The following is an 18,480-nucleotide window of genomic DNA, read 5'->3' on the forward strand; positions in this document are numbered from 1 at the left end:
GTATGCACCAGCAGGCTTGCGTATCAGTAACAAAAATTTAATATTTTTGAGATGCAATATAAAAAAGTAGTTACACAAGTAGTAGCTTCTAGAGCAGATCTAGATTTTCTAGAGCAGATCATCCTGGGTGTCATTGCATGGCATTTGCAGGACAGCCCCTGTGGAGGGTCTTGTGTCCCTGCAGGGCAGGTCCTGCTTGAACAAGCTGATTTCATCCTGTAATCACCCTATGAAGTGGGTGATCCACTTAACAAATGAAGAAAAGGCTCTGAACATTCATTGTGTGCTTGGACATTAATGAAGCCTTTTTCAACATTTTTCACAGTATTTTCCTGGAGAATCTTGGGTGGATTCACTACTCACTGGGTTAAAATTTGCCTGGATGACTGGGCTCAGAGTGTTGTTGAATAGAGTTACATCCATTTGGTGGCCAGTAACTACAGGTGTTCCCCAGGGATCAGTATTGGGACCATGCTCTTTAATATGTTGATGAAGGATCTGGAGGAGGGGATTGAGCACATTTAATAAGTCTCCAGATGAATTAAGTTGGGTGGGTTGACCTGCTGCAGTGGAGGAAGGACCTGCAGAGGGATCTGGATTGAGTCTGAGAACAACAGTATGAGGTTCAACAAGTATGACAATGATGTGGACAGCAGGACTAGGAAAGTAGTCCAAGTATTTTGCCTGTATTTTGCCCTGATGAAGCTGTGGGCCCCTCACAAGGAGAAGAACATTGAGGGGCTGGAGTGTATCCAGAGAAGGGCAAAAGAGCTGGTGAAGGGTCTGGAACACAAGTCCAGAACTTGAGGAGTGGCTGATGGAGCTGAGGGTGTTTAGCCTGGAGAAAAGGAGTTTCGGGGGAGACCTTATCACTCTCTACAGATCCCTGACAGGAAGGTGCAGCCAGGTGGGTGTCAGCTTCTTCTCCCAGGCAACCAGTGACAGGACAAGGGGTAATGGCCTCAAATTGATCCAGGACAAGTTTAGATTGAATGTCAGTAAAAATTCTCTCACTGAACAGGTTGTCAAGCATTGTAACAAGTTACCAAAACAAGTGTTTGAGTCACCATCCTTGGATGCACTTAAAACATGTGTAGATGTGGAACTTAGGGACATGGTTTAGTGGTAGATTTGGCAATGCTGAATGAATGGTTGGACCCAATGATCTTAAGGATCTTTTCCAACTAGAATGAGTTTATTATTCTAAGTAAAGCATTATTTCATATCTTAAGGTTAGAACTAAGGGTTAGGGATAATGGAGTTTGGTTTAGGGTGTTACAGTTTTGTATTTGGGGTTATTAGGTTTGGTTAAGATTTCCTTGTATTATGTTTTATGCTTTTACTATCACCTACTTAAAAGTTCCAAGTGAGTGTAGAGAAACAGTATAAGACACTTTAGTTGAAAAAACCCAATTACAAAAATAATACAAATGATAATGAACTTACAATTCAAGAAAAAAAAATGGAAAGAGTATGAGAATAAGTAGTATGAGCAGTAGACACAAGAGTAAAGTCAGAAACTGAAAGAGGATTACATTATTAGTAAGGCTTCTGTGTGATCAAAATACTTGTTCTTAGCAATATAACTAGTTCTGTGTATTATTTCTCTAACCTAATGAAGATTTTCTCTATCTATCCTCACTGAATTTATCAGTTATCAAAAAGATATTTGAAACAATTCTATAATAGCCATTTCATGTAGCTTTGCTACGAATTCCAAATGGTTATTAATTAATATTGTGATGATTAATGTTACTTATAAATGTTCAATTAGTCTTTAAAATCAGTTTTCATACTTTGATTAACTTGTGTGGAGATTTTTGTTTGCTAGATTTTTTGGTGTTACAGTTTAAATAATACTAATGATATGTGGATTATTGCATTAACTGTACTTATGTTACACTATGCACATACTAGATTTTTAAAAAACAAATTAACCTGACTAAGGTTTGTGTGGTAACAGAAAGATGTAAGAATTTAAGAAAACTAGGAATTGATCTTATATCCAAAAATAGTTTTTCTTTGCACATAAGTGTTACAGTACCTGAATCAGAGATGATAGACAAGAAGTACATTTTAACAACATTGCATATATACTAAAACCTCTGATTATCTGGCTTAGTGTGATTGTCTCATTTTCTAGATTTCCAACCACTAAGTACAAAGACACAACCTCTGGCTGACGAAGCCCACAAGCCTAAGATTGCTGAAAGAATCCAGGAGATAACACTTTCCCCTTGCCATACTACCTGCCACACCTAGTACTAGACATTTTCAGATAGAATACTGGATTACATGGGTTATTTATATCAATCTTTACAGGCTTTATTTATTGTTGGTTACAGATTTAAAAAGTGCTGCTCTTCCTCCCGGCTAGCTGATGACGGGAACAGGGGGGTGGCAGTTCCCACCTCAAGCTGTGTTGAATCACAAATGCCAGCGTCGGCTCATTATAAAACACAGATTAAAGTCCCAGGGTAACTTTAATTGATGGTAAAACCTCCCCTCTTCTTCATCCTGGGACCAGGAACAAGGGGCAGACAAGAACTTATATGTGGGGGCAGGTCTCAGGGGAGGGTACAATCTTTAACAAATCAGGAGAATTGGGAGTAAAAAAACCAGGCAGGAACCACAAGGTATAAACCAATAAAAATTCCAAGGGAGGAGAACAGTTTCAGTAAACTGATAAAGTTTGGGGAAATAGAAACTAGCAACTAACTGACGAAAAATTTGGGAAAAGGTGGGAACAAAAAAGAAACAGCATAAAGAAAACTACCAAATTACAAATCATTCAATAAACCTACTAATAAAACAAAAAGTACACTGCAACAAAAGAGTATTAAAAATTTCATGTGGTTGCCCTACTATTCCACCATAAGTTAATATTTGAATTCCTGTGTGTGAGTATATTTTGTTTTCAAATGGTTTTCTACACACCGGAAGTGTGGAAAATGACATTTTTTGTTACCATATAATTTATATACTTAGTAATGTATTCTGAGAATTCATTAGGATACATGGATTTAAAATTCTCATTTAAAGTTCGATGGTTGTTTAGGAACTTTAAAATTTAATTAGAACCCTTTCCTGCATTTCATTATGAGGTTATTTCATAATTACTCAGTAAATAGGTCCTACCTATTTACTAATGCAGAAATGACAACACATGGCACTGCTGAATTACAGCTGCACAGCTGGAGAAGATACTTAGATAAACAAAGAACAGATAAATGCATTATTTACAAAACATCAGGGGAAAAGTCAGCATCAAGAATCCTTCCTCAACCTTCATCCATGCTCCCCTTCACTGTTGCAAATAGTGCTATGAAATTCAGCATGGTTGTCTATATTCTAATTAGAACCAGTCCATTATTTACTTATGCAGCTTAGAGGAATGGGGATATTGGTACCTAGAGGAAAGCTATGCTCCTAACCAGTGGAAGGGTGGGTGAAGTACTGCAACAGACCCTGCACTCACTGCATTGAGTCCAGTGAGTGAACAGGATGGTGTACAACTGGGTTCAAAAGATACCAAGACACACCACATTTTGTTTTTCTTTGGGAGTAAAGTCCTAAACATACAATTCCCTTTGCTTGTGTGATACCTGTATTGCATGCCCCTCTGAATTCTGGCAGGAAAAAAGAAGTTAGCACCATGATTCAAGACTGTTCAAAGGTTTATTAAAGGTAATGTTTTATTATGTTAACAGTTGGACTGATGATCTTAAGAGATATTTTCCAACCTAAACAATTCAATGATTTTGTGTTGCCACCTTCCAAAAAGACAAACATATTATTATTACTGTTACCTTATTTTTGCACTCATTCACAAAACTGCAGTATATACTTTAACACTTCTAAGACATTAGAGTTCAGTGAAATACTTATAAGAAAATAATGATCCACTGTACCTTCCTTTCTCTTAAGACAGGAAAATTTCAACAAGAAATACACTGTAGATACTAAGCCCCCTCAATTTAAGCAATTCTTTCCAATTATTTTGTATACCTTCACTGGTAGCTTTAATCAGTATTAATATGTATGATTTTCATTCTTAGCTGCTTCACAGTTGAATTTGGCTTTCTACAATCACATACATACATACAGTTTTCAACAAAAAGCTTTGATTTTCCCTTTTTCCATCCTTCTTTATTATTATTTTCTGCTCTTAATCAAGATATTATTTGGTTCATGAAAGAAAACAAAGGGTACAGTAAGCTTTTTCTCATTTTGTTATTCATAACTCTACCTCTTAGCTTCCTTCCCTTCAGTTCTTGACTTCCCTCTTTGTATATTTTCATCCTATTTATCTCCTGCTGATTCCAAAGGATGCCTGCTGCTATTCTTCAGCAGAACAATGGCTATGGCTCCGCCACACACAAAACACTGGCATATGCATTCTCCATGTCCCTCCCCCTGCTTCTTTCCACCTCTGCAGCATTTCCTCCTTTTTACCTCAGGCAACTAATTCAAGCTAAAATCCAGCCCAACTACAGAGAATTTTTAATCCGGCAGCTAATGGTGATGGTTTTGATTGTTTTTAACGCAGACATAGAAGATGGCATGCAAGATTGGAAACAGGGCCAGGAAGGGTTTAATACCTTCTTTTAGTGACCAGTATGGTCTATACAGATCTAAAGCAAATGCAGAACTAAGCTATGAAGTGATCAAGTCCTTAATCTTTTTTCAATCAGCCAAATTCTACCTAAAATTTTAGGTGCAACACAGGTGTTATTTTATTAACTAGGGTTATTACACAACTTTCTGCAAAACTGACACAAATTATATCAGCTTACACATCTTTATACCAATACCACAATGTCCAACAATTGTCAGTCTGTGTCAGTTGTACCACAAATAATTAATTGCACTAAACTTGTTCCCATAAAACCCAAAGAAATTCACTTCCTGTGCTGAAAAGCATGAGGCTACCCAAAGCATCTGAGAGGTTCACAGGCTTCTTCTGTAGAATATACAAGTTTTTGACATACAAGTTTTTGATTTGAACAACATTCAAAAAACCCATAGAGCAACGTGAAGCTTTTGGCAGATAAGTTCTGCTATGAGAGTGTCCAATAAAAGTTTTGCTTCTGAATGGTCTGTACATACCACTAGAGCAACATAAAGCACACCATATGTGTAAAGCACATTGTTTCCTTGCTTAGGACCACAACTTTAGTTTATTTAAATAGACTTTTCTACAGAAACCAATTAAAATTAAAACCAGTATATAATGCTTGGGCTTTTAAAATGTTGTTTTATTTAAGCTTGTGTTTTTCCCCTCTCAAGTATGGAAACATCTTGCTAAAATACACTTCCTTAAAGATACCCGACTTTCTTTCCAAACACCCTTTCCTTTTTCACTAAAAAATTCTCCTCCTCTAGCAATCCATTATACTCCCAAAATGAAGTCAGAAACAGACACACCATTTACCAATGTCAGAATATACTTCTGTCATGATAAAAATTTGTTTTGCTTACTTCCATCACAAAACATCTTTCTTAAACATTTAAATGCTTGGTATAATACAATATGAAAGTATTTCTTAGGAAGATGTAAAGTTGTAAATTGCACTGAAGACATACTACTGGATTCTTAGATTCAAAACTATTCACGAAATAATGAGTCTTCATAAATAACATAAACTGTGGATTTAAATCAGTTTGTTAAGATTATCAGAAGATTAATATTTTTTCTTAGCACATATTTTCATGTATCTTGAGATGAGAAAAAAAATTCTGTAAAGAAATCTTCCCACTACAAAGAAGCAACAACAGAGGCCTTAATATTTTATTTCTATTTACAAGCTAATGGTTTTGTCAAAGTTCCATCAATACATAGCATATGGTTGAAACATGTCAGATTCTGTGTCACATGGATAAAGTACTACTAAAAAATATGGAAAACATATAAATATGCTGAAAACATATAAAACACATGCTGTGTTTTGTATAATTGTTTCTGTCTTTGCAGAGTGATTAACAATCACTACTCATGTATGGAGAAATAGTACTGAGCTGTCAATATTCACAATTATGCTACCTCTTTATTTTTGTACATGTACCCAGGGCCTCATTTACTAATTATTATAAAAGTCATTATGAAGATATCATTAGATCAAACTAACTCCCAATTCTATTTTTCAAATAATAAAAGAGGAAGAATGGCCACTGAATGAGGAGTTTTAAATGCATTTGGGAAAACAAGTCACCTAACCAGTGTCACTTGATAGAAGAAAACCAGACTTTTAGAGCTTTTTGGTCTCTTGATTAGTCATCAACTATCACAAATATTAGACAGTAGACAAAGTACTTGGCTAGAGATTGAGGATTATTTCACACTGTGCTTTCTTATTTTACATTAAAAGATTATAATTAATATTTTACAACACAGGTATTAGAAAATAAGGTCACAGATAAAACATAATGTTGATTTTAAAAATATTATGAGCATTAGCCTCATGTTCTTTCACGAATAGCCATAGGCCCCATAAGACACCGACTTTTCTCCTATTTTGTCTTTGCCTATGCTATCCAATGTGATCGCATAACACTCAAGAGCTGATGCTTGCCTTTGTATCTGACTACCTCTAAAACAAAAAGTAAAATCTATATGGAAGTGCTCTTCCATACACTAACATTTATTTTAAAGTAATATATTATTTATACAGGCCCTTACTGCACATATGCTTGGCAGAATATTCTTTGCAGGTCAGACAAATTTTTCAGTGTTTGCATTTGTTATGCATTTGTAAATAAAAGGTTTAAGAGAAAAGACATGTTTTCATAAAAAGGTATCTAATGAAAGATAATTTGAATGTTTTAAGTTACAAGTAGATCCTTATTTACACTTTCTACCTAATGGCACTCTCTAGTTTGGAGAAAATGTATGAGGGAATTAACACTAACAGTTGATGCAAGGGAGTAAATTACCTAAGCATATGCTTAGGCAGTCAGCAGCATTAGGGGCTTGTGTATTTCTTTACAATAAATGACAGATTTGTTGTTTAATAGCAATACTTCCCCAGATTTTATACATAGTACACATGTGTTAAATTATGATTGTGCTGTAATTATAAATACAGCAAGAGATTGTCCTAGGAGCAGGAAAGTCAGCTGTGAATATTTAGATTGAAATTACATTTATTTCCTAAATCCTGTTAGTGGAGTACAACATTTCCTCTTAATTATCACAAATCACAATCTTTTCCATCACAGATTCTTTCAACATAGGTATATTTTCACCTTAGCATTTTTATGTTTATTTTAACTTGAAAAAATGCTTTGTGAAGGTTGTTATTCTGTCAATACTTTAAAAGTGAGAAAAGACTTTCATGTTCTGCAGTTAATACTACCATTGCCTCAATTTCAGACTGTGATTATCAACATCAGTAAAATAAAGCCTTGACCCTTTAAGTGGAAATAATAATCTGCTTTTCATAGAATAATCATAGAATTGCCAAGGTTGCAAGAAACCTTTAAGATCATCCAGTCCCATGGGCCAGTATTACCCGTAACCCCTAAATCACTAAACATCACCACCCAGCAACAGATCCAGACTCCTCTTGAGCACCTCCAGCACCTCTCAAAACCTATTTCCTGACCACCCTAACAGTGAAAAAAAAAATTCTTCTAATGGTCCCCTCACTGCTGGCACAGAGGAGGAAACCAGGCCCCGCCTCGTTACAACCTCGTTTCAGGGAGTTGTGGAGAGCAATGAGGTCCCCCCTGAGCCTCCTCTCCTCCAGACTAAACAAACCAGGATCCCTCAGCCATTCCTTATAAGACACGTTTTCTAGTCCTTTCACAAGCCTTGTCGCCTTTCTCTGGACACTTTCCAGCACCTCAAAGTTATTTTTTAAGTGAGGGCCCCAGAACTGAACACAGGATTCAAGGTGTGGCCTCACCAGTGCCAAGTGCCAGGGGACAATCACTGCCCTGGCCCTGCAGGCTCCACTATTCTTGATACAGGCCAGGATGCCATAGAGCTCCTTGGCCACCTGGGCATGTGCTGGCTTATATTGAGCTGGCTTCAACCAGCACTCCCAAGTCTCCTTCTGCTGAACAGCTCTCCAGCCACTCCTCCCCCAGCCTAGAGCACTGCATGAAGTTGTTGTGACTCAAGTGCAGAACCCAGCACTTTGCCTTATTGAGCCTCATGCAGCTGTCCTTAGCCCATTGACTGAGTCTCTCCAGTCTCTCTGTAGAGCTATTTTTTTCCCCCTAAAGAAAAGACTATTCTCATCCTAGAAAAAATTCCAACCTACCACGTATGCAAACAAAAAGTTGTTTAACATGTTAATTTAGCTGGTCATACCAGCTAAATTTACTTTATTGGATATCTCTGAAGTTTATACAAGGAATTAAGCTAAAAAATCTAAGTCAGTGCGCAGGGAGATGCTCATTTAGCTACTAAGAAGCCTTAAGTATGGAATGTCTCCCAGCTCCAATCTCCACCTACTACAAAGGTGCTAAATGGGGCTGAAGATTAGTCACTCTCTCTCAGTCAATTGGATTGGAATTCCTACTACTTTTTGAATACCCACAGAATTGAGGCAAATTTTCTTTATCACAATGACTCTGTGACAGCTCCCCTGGTACATAGGGAAATACCCTTATTCTGAAAGGCCTCTAATCTGTTACTCCTTCTATGAGTATCTCAGTTCACCCAACTCAGCTATCTTTCTGGATTATCAATTCAGATGGCATTTGTGAAGCCTGCATTTTGCCCTTTTTTATATTAACTGAACTTTGCCGAAATTAATTTTAGTTTTGTCCATGAAAAGAATGTAAAAGGTGTTTTGATATTCATTTGCCACAAAGCAGTAAGCTATATATTACCATGGCTTTTTAAATAGTATCATCTAGCCAAAAATATTCTTCCAGGATCTGCAGTGCCACTACAGTAAAACTATTTTAAAGCTTGCATTAATTGTGACTTGTATTACAATATGAAATCTGTCATACAGCCTAAATAACTTACAGCTTACAGAGTAACACAGATACTGGAAGATGCAGATGATCCATGAGCAGATGACAAGAAGCCTACTAGCTTTCCCAAGCCTAACAATATCTGTAGAAAGGTATTACAATTTACTGCAAGTAATGGGACAGGGAATGTGGTGATGCTAACCAGAAGATGTTGAGGGCTGAGTGACCCACATCATGTCATGGCTAACCTGAGCAGGCAAGGTCTGTGCTCTGCACAGCCAGTGTGGCCTTCAGGCTGTATTGGGCTGTACAAATCTCTTGGTGGTGGGATAAGCTCAAGCAGCACAGCGTTGAAGGAGCCAGCAGGCAGCTGTTTGTCTTGGCAAAACTCTTGTACCAAAGCTTATGCCACCTGCATGGCCTCGCCTTTATCTGAAAGTGTTAGTTCTAATAACTAGTTTTTGGGATATTGGGACACAAGACAGATGATGGACTTTGGACCTGGTTAACATAAGAGATTTGATAACAGGATGCCTTGGCAAGAGCAGACAGAATTTTGAAAATTAAATCAAGATTGCAAGATCAAATCGGATAGATTTACCAAAAAAAAAGTAATTACATCAGACTTCTGCAAGCAAGAGATGTTTAAAATGCATAAGTTTGTTTATGTGATTTTTACCCCAATCATTGTAATAAAACATTACTAGTCTTCCTAAAATACTATATAAGCAGATATAAATAATATAAATTCAGATTCTTTGACCACCTCAGTCTTCCCTGTCTGTCCTCATCGCCAATAACTAGTGTTTTAAATGGTATTTTAGAGTGTCTTTCTTATTGAAATCATATGTATCAGCACCTCCTTGTAGCAACAGACTACTTTACCCTGCAAACACATACAACTCCCCATGAGACCAGAGAGAGCACTGGCTGTGTGCCATAAGAACATACATGATGACACTGGAAAGGTTACAGCAGTACCTGATGAGTGGTAAAAGTCAAGTTCCACACCCATGTTCCAGGAGGAGGATCCATCTTGATTCCAGGAGGGAATTACCAACTTGACAGTCTGACCTCAGTCTCAGCAGTTAGAGCAAATCCCCTCTGAATCCATAGCAAGGCACATGAAGGTGATGGTAGTTTGAAACAGCCAGCACAATGTCAAGCCTGCAATGTCAAGTCATGTCTGCCGAACCTAATTTCCTCTAGAAAGAGGTGTCTGATTGTGTAGATAAGGGGAAAGTGCTAGAGAAGCTTCCACATACGGAAGGGAGGGGCGAGAAAAGAAAAGAAAGCAATGAGAGATAGAGAACCAGTATGGCACAGGTTGGACATGTGGACTTGTGGAAATATAAGTTCAACAAAGACAAATTCAAATTACTTCATCCTTGCAGAAATAACTCCATGCAACATTATGGTTTGGGAAACAGCTGGTTAAGGAGCTTTAGAGTAAGAGCCGTGTGCACTTGTGTGCAGCTTAACAGAACTCAGCCGTGTGACCTGGTGATATTTTTGCCCAATGTCTGGGAGGAATGATGAGGAGGACCTCCATGGATATCAGAAGGCTAATTAATTACTTTATTATACTACATTATTCTACACTATATTACATTACATCTAAACTGAATCTGCCAAGCACTCAACTGCACAACATCTCGTGACTGTCAGCCAACAGTCCTGACACACAGACACTCTTGGACCTGATAGGCCAAGGAAACAAAACACCATCACTTTGGGTAAATAATCTCCATATTGCATTCTACTTTGGCACAAACACAGGTGCAGCAAATGTGATAAGAATTGTTTTTCCTTTTTCTGAGGTTCAGAGAATGTGAATCTCAGAAATATTCTTGGGAAGTCGTGCCTTGCTTTTCTCTGTGAAGAGAAATGTAGTTACACCTTGTGGTGGCAATGACCATCAGAGCTAGCAAGCAGACCCCAGACAGCAAGCTGCCTTCTGCTGTCAGCACTTGTGAGGCTGCATGTGCAGTGTTGTGTCCTATTCAGCATTCCCCAGCACAAGAACACTGCTGACAGTGAAGCAGGTGACCAGCAGACGCTGCCAAGGTGGTCAGGGAGATGGAGCACTTGCCATTTCCTGGAAAGGATGAGAGAGACAGGTTTTTTAGCCTTAGGAAAAGAATCAGAAGCTGGACAAATTCTAACAGCCACACATTGCAATTTCACCCTGTTAGAAAACCCAGTACAATAAAGAAAGAAGTCCTTAAGTAAAAAAGTGACAGACTGTACAAAAGTCTATCATACATATACATTTAGATGAGCAGTTGATTTGTAAGAAACTTACAAACTCTTCTGTGGAATTCACCAGTTGCAATGTCAGTTTACCTTTATCTTCTCATTTGCTGTTATTACTACTGGTATTCTGCTCCTTCTAGGAGCATAACACCAGAGAACTGGATCTGAAATGAGAGGTTCTACTTACATTTTAACATCCTTTCTGCCTTTGCCTCTCAGATAAATACATTTAATTTTCCTTGCCATCAGATAATTCAGAAACATCTTTCCTCGCTATAGCATTAAAGTTATTACCTTTTTATTCAAAACAGGAATGTCTGACATTATTACAGCAAGACATTAAGGAACAAGTCTTTATATTTAGAAACAAACATTATGTTTACAGCTCTATCTAATCATGTTCCATTACCATGAAAATTTCTGCTTTTGATATGACCCGAAATACATAATTCTTCTACTGTGAACTTGCATTACTGATCAGTCCAGAACATCTTTTAGGAAACCCTTTAACATGCTTCACTCTTCCTTTGAAATTACATTATCTCAACTAGCTATTGCTTCCTGAGAGCACTGCCTGCATTCAACAACAAGGAGGTTGCTGGGTTATAATGACATGCATATTTGTGGCCAAACTAATATGCAGTAGGATTAGACTAGTTTATAAGCTGCTTTTTCCAGCCTACTCTATTTGAAAACCTGCCATATTTCTTGGACTAGCCATGGCCTTGTTCTACAGTTGGAGTGAATACCTTGAAAAGAACTAGGGCACAGCAAAGTTTTGGAGAGCCTTCTGTTTTCTACTAGCTTGCCTTAGTGACAGAGCTTTTAAAGGATATTCTCATGCAGGTACCTGGTACTGCCATAGAACATTCACTGGTTTCATTTTCTTGAATAACTGTAAGGCAAGAACTGACTTTCATTGTTAACAGGGTAACATCCATGTCCCTGCATGAGAATGTTGTAGGTTTCATATATTGACACTGAATTAATTGGAAGTTTTCACTGTGACCTGTGACTGTTTTGTTTGTTTTTTTTTTTTAACTAAAAAAGGAGCTTATTTTCACCATTAAAAGGAAAACTTTCTTGAAGAACATGGACCTTGAAACTGCAGTCAGATACACTGCAAGTGCAGAAGTCTGCTTAGCACCTGAAACAAAGATAAGAAGAATAAGAAGTTAGTTGGTCACATACTGTAGGCAAGAGATGACAGAAAGTGCAGAGGCTGCCTTCTGCCAGAAGGCTACATGTAACTTGTGAGAGCAGCTGCTACAGAACAATGGGGGAGAAGAAAATGTCAGACAAGTTACATTGCGTTTCAGGTGGGAAGGTAGGGGAGGGAGGAGGAGAACAGAAGGTACATGCAATTACTGTAGCAGAGATGGCTAAATATTAACGCAAATGCAAAAAAAGAGGGGCAGGTGTGACTTCATCATCTACACCAAACACAACACTTAATTTGATTTTGCAGTTTGAATAACAGGACTCTTGCTTTGCACAAGCAGAATAAAATCTGTGGATTATTTGTGCCATTTGAAGTCTGAAGACTCCTATCCTCTTACATGTTAAAGCAAAAACTTCACAGGAAGCTTCCTAACTCATTATAGGAGAAATATTTCCATAAAATAGCACTGAAGGATTACAGTTAGCTCTATTAACTTCTACAAGGTTTACATTAAATGAAACTTGGTCAGTTTCCTACTAACAAGCAATTTTTTTTCTGAAACTGTAACTCAAGATCCAGTAATGTAGCTCCAGACAGGCAAAAGCCTTTTGCTTTTAGAGTTTTAAACAATGTACTGTTCCCAAAAATCCTTAGAAAATAAACCCAGAGGTGGCTCACAAGGTTATAATTTCCTTAGGTTCTCTTCAGAGTGGGAGGGACAAGGAAAGAAAGGGACACAGGGATTTTTGTGTTATAAAAATAAAGCCTAAACCCCCTTATACCTCAAGCATAAAAACCCCCAAGATGTCCCACACTCCACCTTCCTCCATATTTACCTTACTTGCAAATTACCTCTAGTTTCCCTTGCAGTCTTCAAGCATGGTTCTCAGTTTGGCTATACTTACTGAGACAATCTGTCACAGCAAATCTCAATGGCCTAACAGACATTGTTCAGAGAAAGAAAAGGCTTTGAAAAAAGATAATGACAGGTCAATTGAAAAAAAAAAGCCCTCTCCCAGCCACCAATTTTACATTCTTTGCAAACACTACCAACACTGGGCAGACTTCTCCTGTCACTGGTTCCCCTATTCCTGCCATAATATTAATTCTTCAGAATCTACAGGCAAACAACCCAACTCAAACCAATCAACTAAAGGAAAAAACAAACAAAAAACCCAAAACAAAACAAACCAAAAAACAAGTGAAGGGGAAAGGATGGGAAGAAGCAAAAAGAACAAAAAACTTAATCAAATAATTTCTTATATTCCATACACTCAACAAAATATTTATTTTTCTTTCAAACTGACTAAGCAGCATACACCAGAATTTAAATGAAAACTTTAATTTATTATTTTAGAAGTAGAAATTTTTAAAAAATCAATCAAAATTAAGACCAGGAATAAGTACACTATACAACATGTGTGCAGTAAAAATATTTGACTACTCTGTGAAATAGTTAGTCAAGTAACCATAAGAATTAATGAATGAGTTGCCTCTGGTTTCAAAACTACTAGCAATGATTAACACTAATATGACCAAAAAAAATAGAATACCCATACATTATGATAATTTTATGCTAATAAACACTTTAAAACACTTGGCTTTCTTTTAAGTTATTTGTAAAAAATATAGAGGGTTTTTAAATCTCCTTTTTGTATAAGATTGGATTTTTTTTTCCTCACACCTGAATATTTAGAACACAATCTTTCATTTCTCTATACTTTAGGTTCTTGCACAGTGAATATAGATTTGAGTCTTCAGATTGGCATAGACAGAAGGGACTGTATTTGATTTAAATTTATTCAACTGATTTTCTGCAAGAAAAAACTGAGGGTCTCCTGCGCCTTTCTTTTAAAGATCGAGTAAGTACCTGAAAAAGTAAAATAACAAAATGGTTTGTTCATTGTTATACATTTCCTGACAAATTCAGTTACTGAGGATTACCAGTTTAGAACATGAAGGATTTTCCAGAATGAAAAAGTCAAGACACAAATATTTGAAATCTTATTCCAATACTGTCACCGTAAGAAACAATCTGCCCAGTTTTGCTCCAACGAGTCATCTCCTTGTCTCAATTTTACATTATAATTCCCGATAAAAGACACATCACTTAACTTGAAGTTTAACTTTCAGGAGCTCTTCAAGGGAAATCTGACTTAAACGTTTCCTAATCTCTAGTCTGCAAGTTTGCACGTATTATTTATTCAAACGTTTCTTCAATTGTTCTAGATGCCTAGCATCAGCATCCTGGAGAATTAATACAGTAGCTTTAGACTGAAATGGATTAAACTCAATAGTCATCAAACAACAAAGATCTATCAGCTGTTTTTGACATTTGTCTAAACCATCCTTAAGTTTTAGACGTAAAGCAGGATCCTTTTTCAGCTTATTAATTTCAGGCACTGAAAAGCCAATGAAACTTGTTAGAATATCATCAGCAAAATCTACTTCAAGATAAGCAGAGCCATCAGAAATTTTAGCCTTTATACCCCAGGATCCACTGCTTTTTGTCAAGTTTCCAGTGAGAGTGACAATAAAACATTTAACTTTCAGAATTGTAACAGTTTCTGGTTTTTTTGCAAGGAGAAGGGAAATATATGTGAAAGGTGGAGATTCTAAATCTAAATGTGCCTCTACTGCCGTGCAAGGAAAGATCTGTGAATCACGTCTTTGCTGATCTCCTTCTGGATCCACTTTTAAGGAAAATACAGGATCATCATTTAATACCCTGCAGTCAGAACTGTCTTGATGTTTACATCTGCTCTCATTTAGGTCTGTATAATTCTGCCCCTCTTCAGAAGGAGTTTCCAAAGAGAAAGCTGATGAACTGCAGGTCTGATGTAAGCTCTTGTGCGACAAGAAGTTACTAATGCTATTTCGATCTTCATCAAATATTGTTCTTCTCATGCTCTTTTCCTTGCTGATAGCTTCCCCGGGCTTATCTCTTTCATTCACATTGTCTTCTTCACCAGTGCCATTTAAAGATGAATTGCAGGAGCTTCTAGATATATGTGGAAGTCTGCCAGTAAATAAATCTATGTTTCTGTTCATCTCCACTGGTGGCACTTCTTCCATCTCTCTTTGCATCTCTTCTTCCAGAAGCAAGTCATCTTCTAAAGGAAAGTCATTTAAAAAGCCATCAGTGTATTCTATGGGAGGTGAAACTTGTTCATCTGAGTGAGGCAAAGGACTTCCAGACTTTTGTAGCAAAACATTTCCACTGTGTGCAGTCAGTGAACCTGAGGCTGTGTTAAAATTGTTGCTTCTACTACAGTATCCACTTTCTAAGGATGTTCTGTTATTCAAAGTAAATTCATTATTTTCATCGAGGCTGGCTAAAAGCTCTTCATCTGAAGGGCCAAGAGTTTGTTCTAACTCATCCACAGGCCTTGAAAAAATCTGTCCTTGTCCAGCTTGTCCAACAGAATTAGGGTTTTCAGCTTCTCCAATTAACCTAGCAAGGACTCTTTCCTGACAATAATCCTCAAGAAGAGCATCAACTTCACCCCCCAACAGTTTCACATTTTCTGGTTTAAGCAGAAGAACTCCAAGACGATATGCAATATTGCCCTGTACAGTGATTTTTGTTCCAGGAGGAAGATTACTGCTGAGAACAGGCACTGGTTGATACTCCATGCCCTGAATTTGATGTATGCCATCTGTTAACTGTAGCATCAGCATTCGAGTAGGCTTTGCTTCCCAGGGCTTCTGAAATGTCTGAGTACTGGCTGTCACTTCTTCATTTACAGTGCTTTTCCCTCTTAGCTTCTGCAACTGAGAATATGCTGGCTGGCTAACATCCACCAGTGAATCAATCTGAATGGAGAAGCAGCCTGATAACTCTCCCTTGGGAGTATCTAAGATGCAGTTAGGCAAAATGGGATACTCCAAGTCTCTCAGATCGGTAAGAAGCCATTGCTCAAATACCTGCTTGTTAATCTGAGCTTGACTTAAATTACTACCACTATTTTCTTCCTGGATCCAATTAATACATGCTTCCAGCCATGTTAAAGGAACTTTAACATGCCATGTGGATGAAAGCCATGTTTCCACTCTTGCTACAATGCTAGATGTAGACATTTTCTTTTATGGTAAGAGACTGAATTTCCTAAAATGGAATTCAAAAAGACATATTTAATCTTCTGACAAAAACTGAAATTATTTCAAGTTTCATGCTTATATTGTATAAAAAATTTAAATTAAAAGCACTTCTACAGACAATGAAATTCACAGGCATTTCCAACATTTAACATTTCAATCAGCATAAAAGGTTTATCAGCATAGAAGTTATGTACAAAATATAAGAAAAGTATGGAGATTTATACAAGCAACCACACTTCCTTTCTGTTGATTAAATTAGAAACATATAATTGAAACCCTTTTCTTATAGATTGAAAGTGAATGGACAAAACCACCCAGACCATAAGAGCAGAAGGTTTTAAAATATATTTCCTCTTTTTTCATGGTTTTCCTTCTGTTAACACAGTTTACTTTAGAAATTGACCTGAGATGTTTACCCTCCCACTTCATCAGCACTGTTATGAACAGACCCAAGCTGAGGTCTATCAACATCTGTACCAGAGGAGTAACTTTCAGTCAGTGACTGAAAGCTTTGTACCCGACAACAGAAAGCGAGCTTTGAAACATGGTCATCTAGAGACCCTGAGCAGGACTTGGCTGCAACAGTACCAAGTCTTGGCAGCTATCATTTCAAGGACATCACTAGCTAATTAACTTCCTGGTAGTTTAGGAAGTAGTTCTGCACAAACGGAGTATTTCAGTTGGAAGGGACTCTCAATGATCATTTAGTCCAATCACCTGACAAATTCAGGGCTGACCTAAAGAAAAAGCATGTTACTAAGGATATCATCCAGATGCATCTTAAAAACTAACAGGTTTAGGGCCTCAGCCACCTCTACAGGAAGCCTGTTTCAGTGTTTGATCATGCTCTTAGAACTAGAATCAGATTGGAAAAGACTTTCAAGATCATTAAGTTCAACCTCTCACTGAACACCACCACCATTCCAACTAGATCACAGCAGCAAGTGCCATGTTCAATCACTTAAACAATTTCAGGCATGGTGACTCCATTGTCTCCCTGGGCAGCCTGTTCATTGCTTAAAAACCCTTTCTGTGAAAAATTCCGGATGTCCAACCTGAACTTCCCTTAGTACACCTTGAGGTCTGTTTCAGAGACTGACCACCACCTTACAACAATTTCCTTTCAAGTAGGTGTGGAGAGCAATAACATCTCCCCTGAGCCTCCTTTTCTCCACTCCTGGTCCCTCAATGACTCCTAACACCACTTACTCTCTAGGCCTTTCACCAGCTTTATTGTCCTTGGTAAAGAAATTATTCCTATTGTCAACACTGAACCTTCCCAAATACAGCTTTGAACCATTCTCATACCTCCTGTTGTTGGATGCCAGGAACACACCAGCACTCCTCCAGGTCTGCTCCCCAGGGAGCTGTGTCCAGTCTATTTCAGACCCCTCTGCAAGGCTCTTCTCCATCGAGAAAGTTAGCAGCACCTCCCAATCTGGTATCCCTAGCACACCTGCTAATGGTGCAGTCAACTCCTGCATCCCTGCCGCCACTACAAACATTGAAAAGATACCAGGTTCCTAACGGTGCCTGGATCATGTTCAATCACTTGGAAAGGGAGACCGAGTAGCTCAATCTCTCTACAGAACACAACGAAAACAAAACCTACACTAAGAATATTTAAGAAACACCAGGTGTGGGTTCTGCTGTTTTTACTGGGGTATTCTTGGCATTATGGTCTTAGGAGTGAACACAAGAACACCCTGCCTCCAGCTCTCTCGCCAAAAGATCGGAAGATACCGCCTAGTTAACCCAAGTAAAGCGCCAGCTTTCCGCAGAGGAGGTGAAAGGGGTGAGGAAGGGAAGCAGAAGCGGGGGGAGGAGGAAGATCCGAATGGGGACAGGCCCCTCTCGGAGGGGCCGAGAGCTCCAACTCACCGGGGCGAGCGGGCGGTGGCGGCGGCGGCCGCGGCTCCCGCCGGCCTGAGGGACGGGGCAGCGCCCGAGCCCGCGCTCCGCAAAACCGCCGCGAGCGCCCACCAGCCAATGGCAGGCGCGTGTCCAATCATCGCGAGAGTCTCGCCACA

The 18,480-nt window shown here is 38.3% G+C and overlaps 1 protein-coding gene across 3 annotated transcripts; it reads right to left on the minus strand.

The window, feature by feature from the left end:
- Positions 1 to 3,412: 3,412 nt before the first annotated feature.
- RMI1 (RecQ mediated genome instability 1) lies at positions 3,413 to 18,466 on the minus strand. Of its 3 annotated transcripts, XR_005629926.1 has the most exons (4): positions 18,332 to 18,463; positions 13,202 to 16,457; positions 12,286 to 12,334; positions 3,413 to 11,029 (listed from the first exon to the last, which is right to left on the minus strand). XR_005629926.1 is itself a non-coding variant. In XM_039729964.1 (2 exons), the coding sequence occupies exon 2, from the start codon at positions 16,427 to 16,429 to the stop codon at positions 14,546 to 14,548; it is 1,884 nt and encodes a 627-aa protein (XP_039585898.1). In that variant the 5' UTR covers positions 16,430 to 16,457; positions 18,332 to 18,463; the 3' UTR covers positions 12,341 to 14,545. The 3 variants fall into 3 exon arrangements, 1 of the variants encoding a protein (XP_039585898.1); XR_005629927.1 differs by lacking the exon at positions 13,202 to 16,457 and having other exon boundaries at positions 18,332 to 18,466; XM_039729964.1 differs by lacking the exons at positions 3,413 to 11,029; positions 12,286 to 12,334 and having other exon boundaries at positions 12,341 to 16,457.
- Between the last annotated feature and the right edge of the window lie 14 nt (positions 18,467 to 18,480).

The sequence above is a fragment of the Passer montanus genome, unplaced genomic scaffold (assembly GCF_014805655.1).
Source record: "Passer montanus isolate IOZ18808 unplaced genomic scaffold, ASM1480565v1 scaffold7, whole genome shotgun sequence".
NCBI lineage: Eukaryota > Metazoa > Chordata > Aves > Passeriformes > Passeridae > Passer > Passer montanus.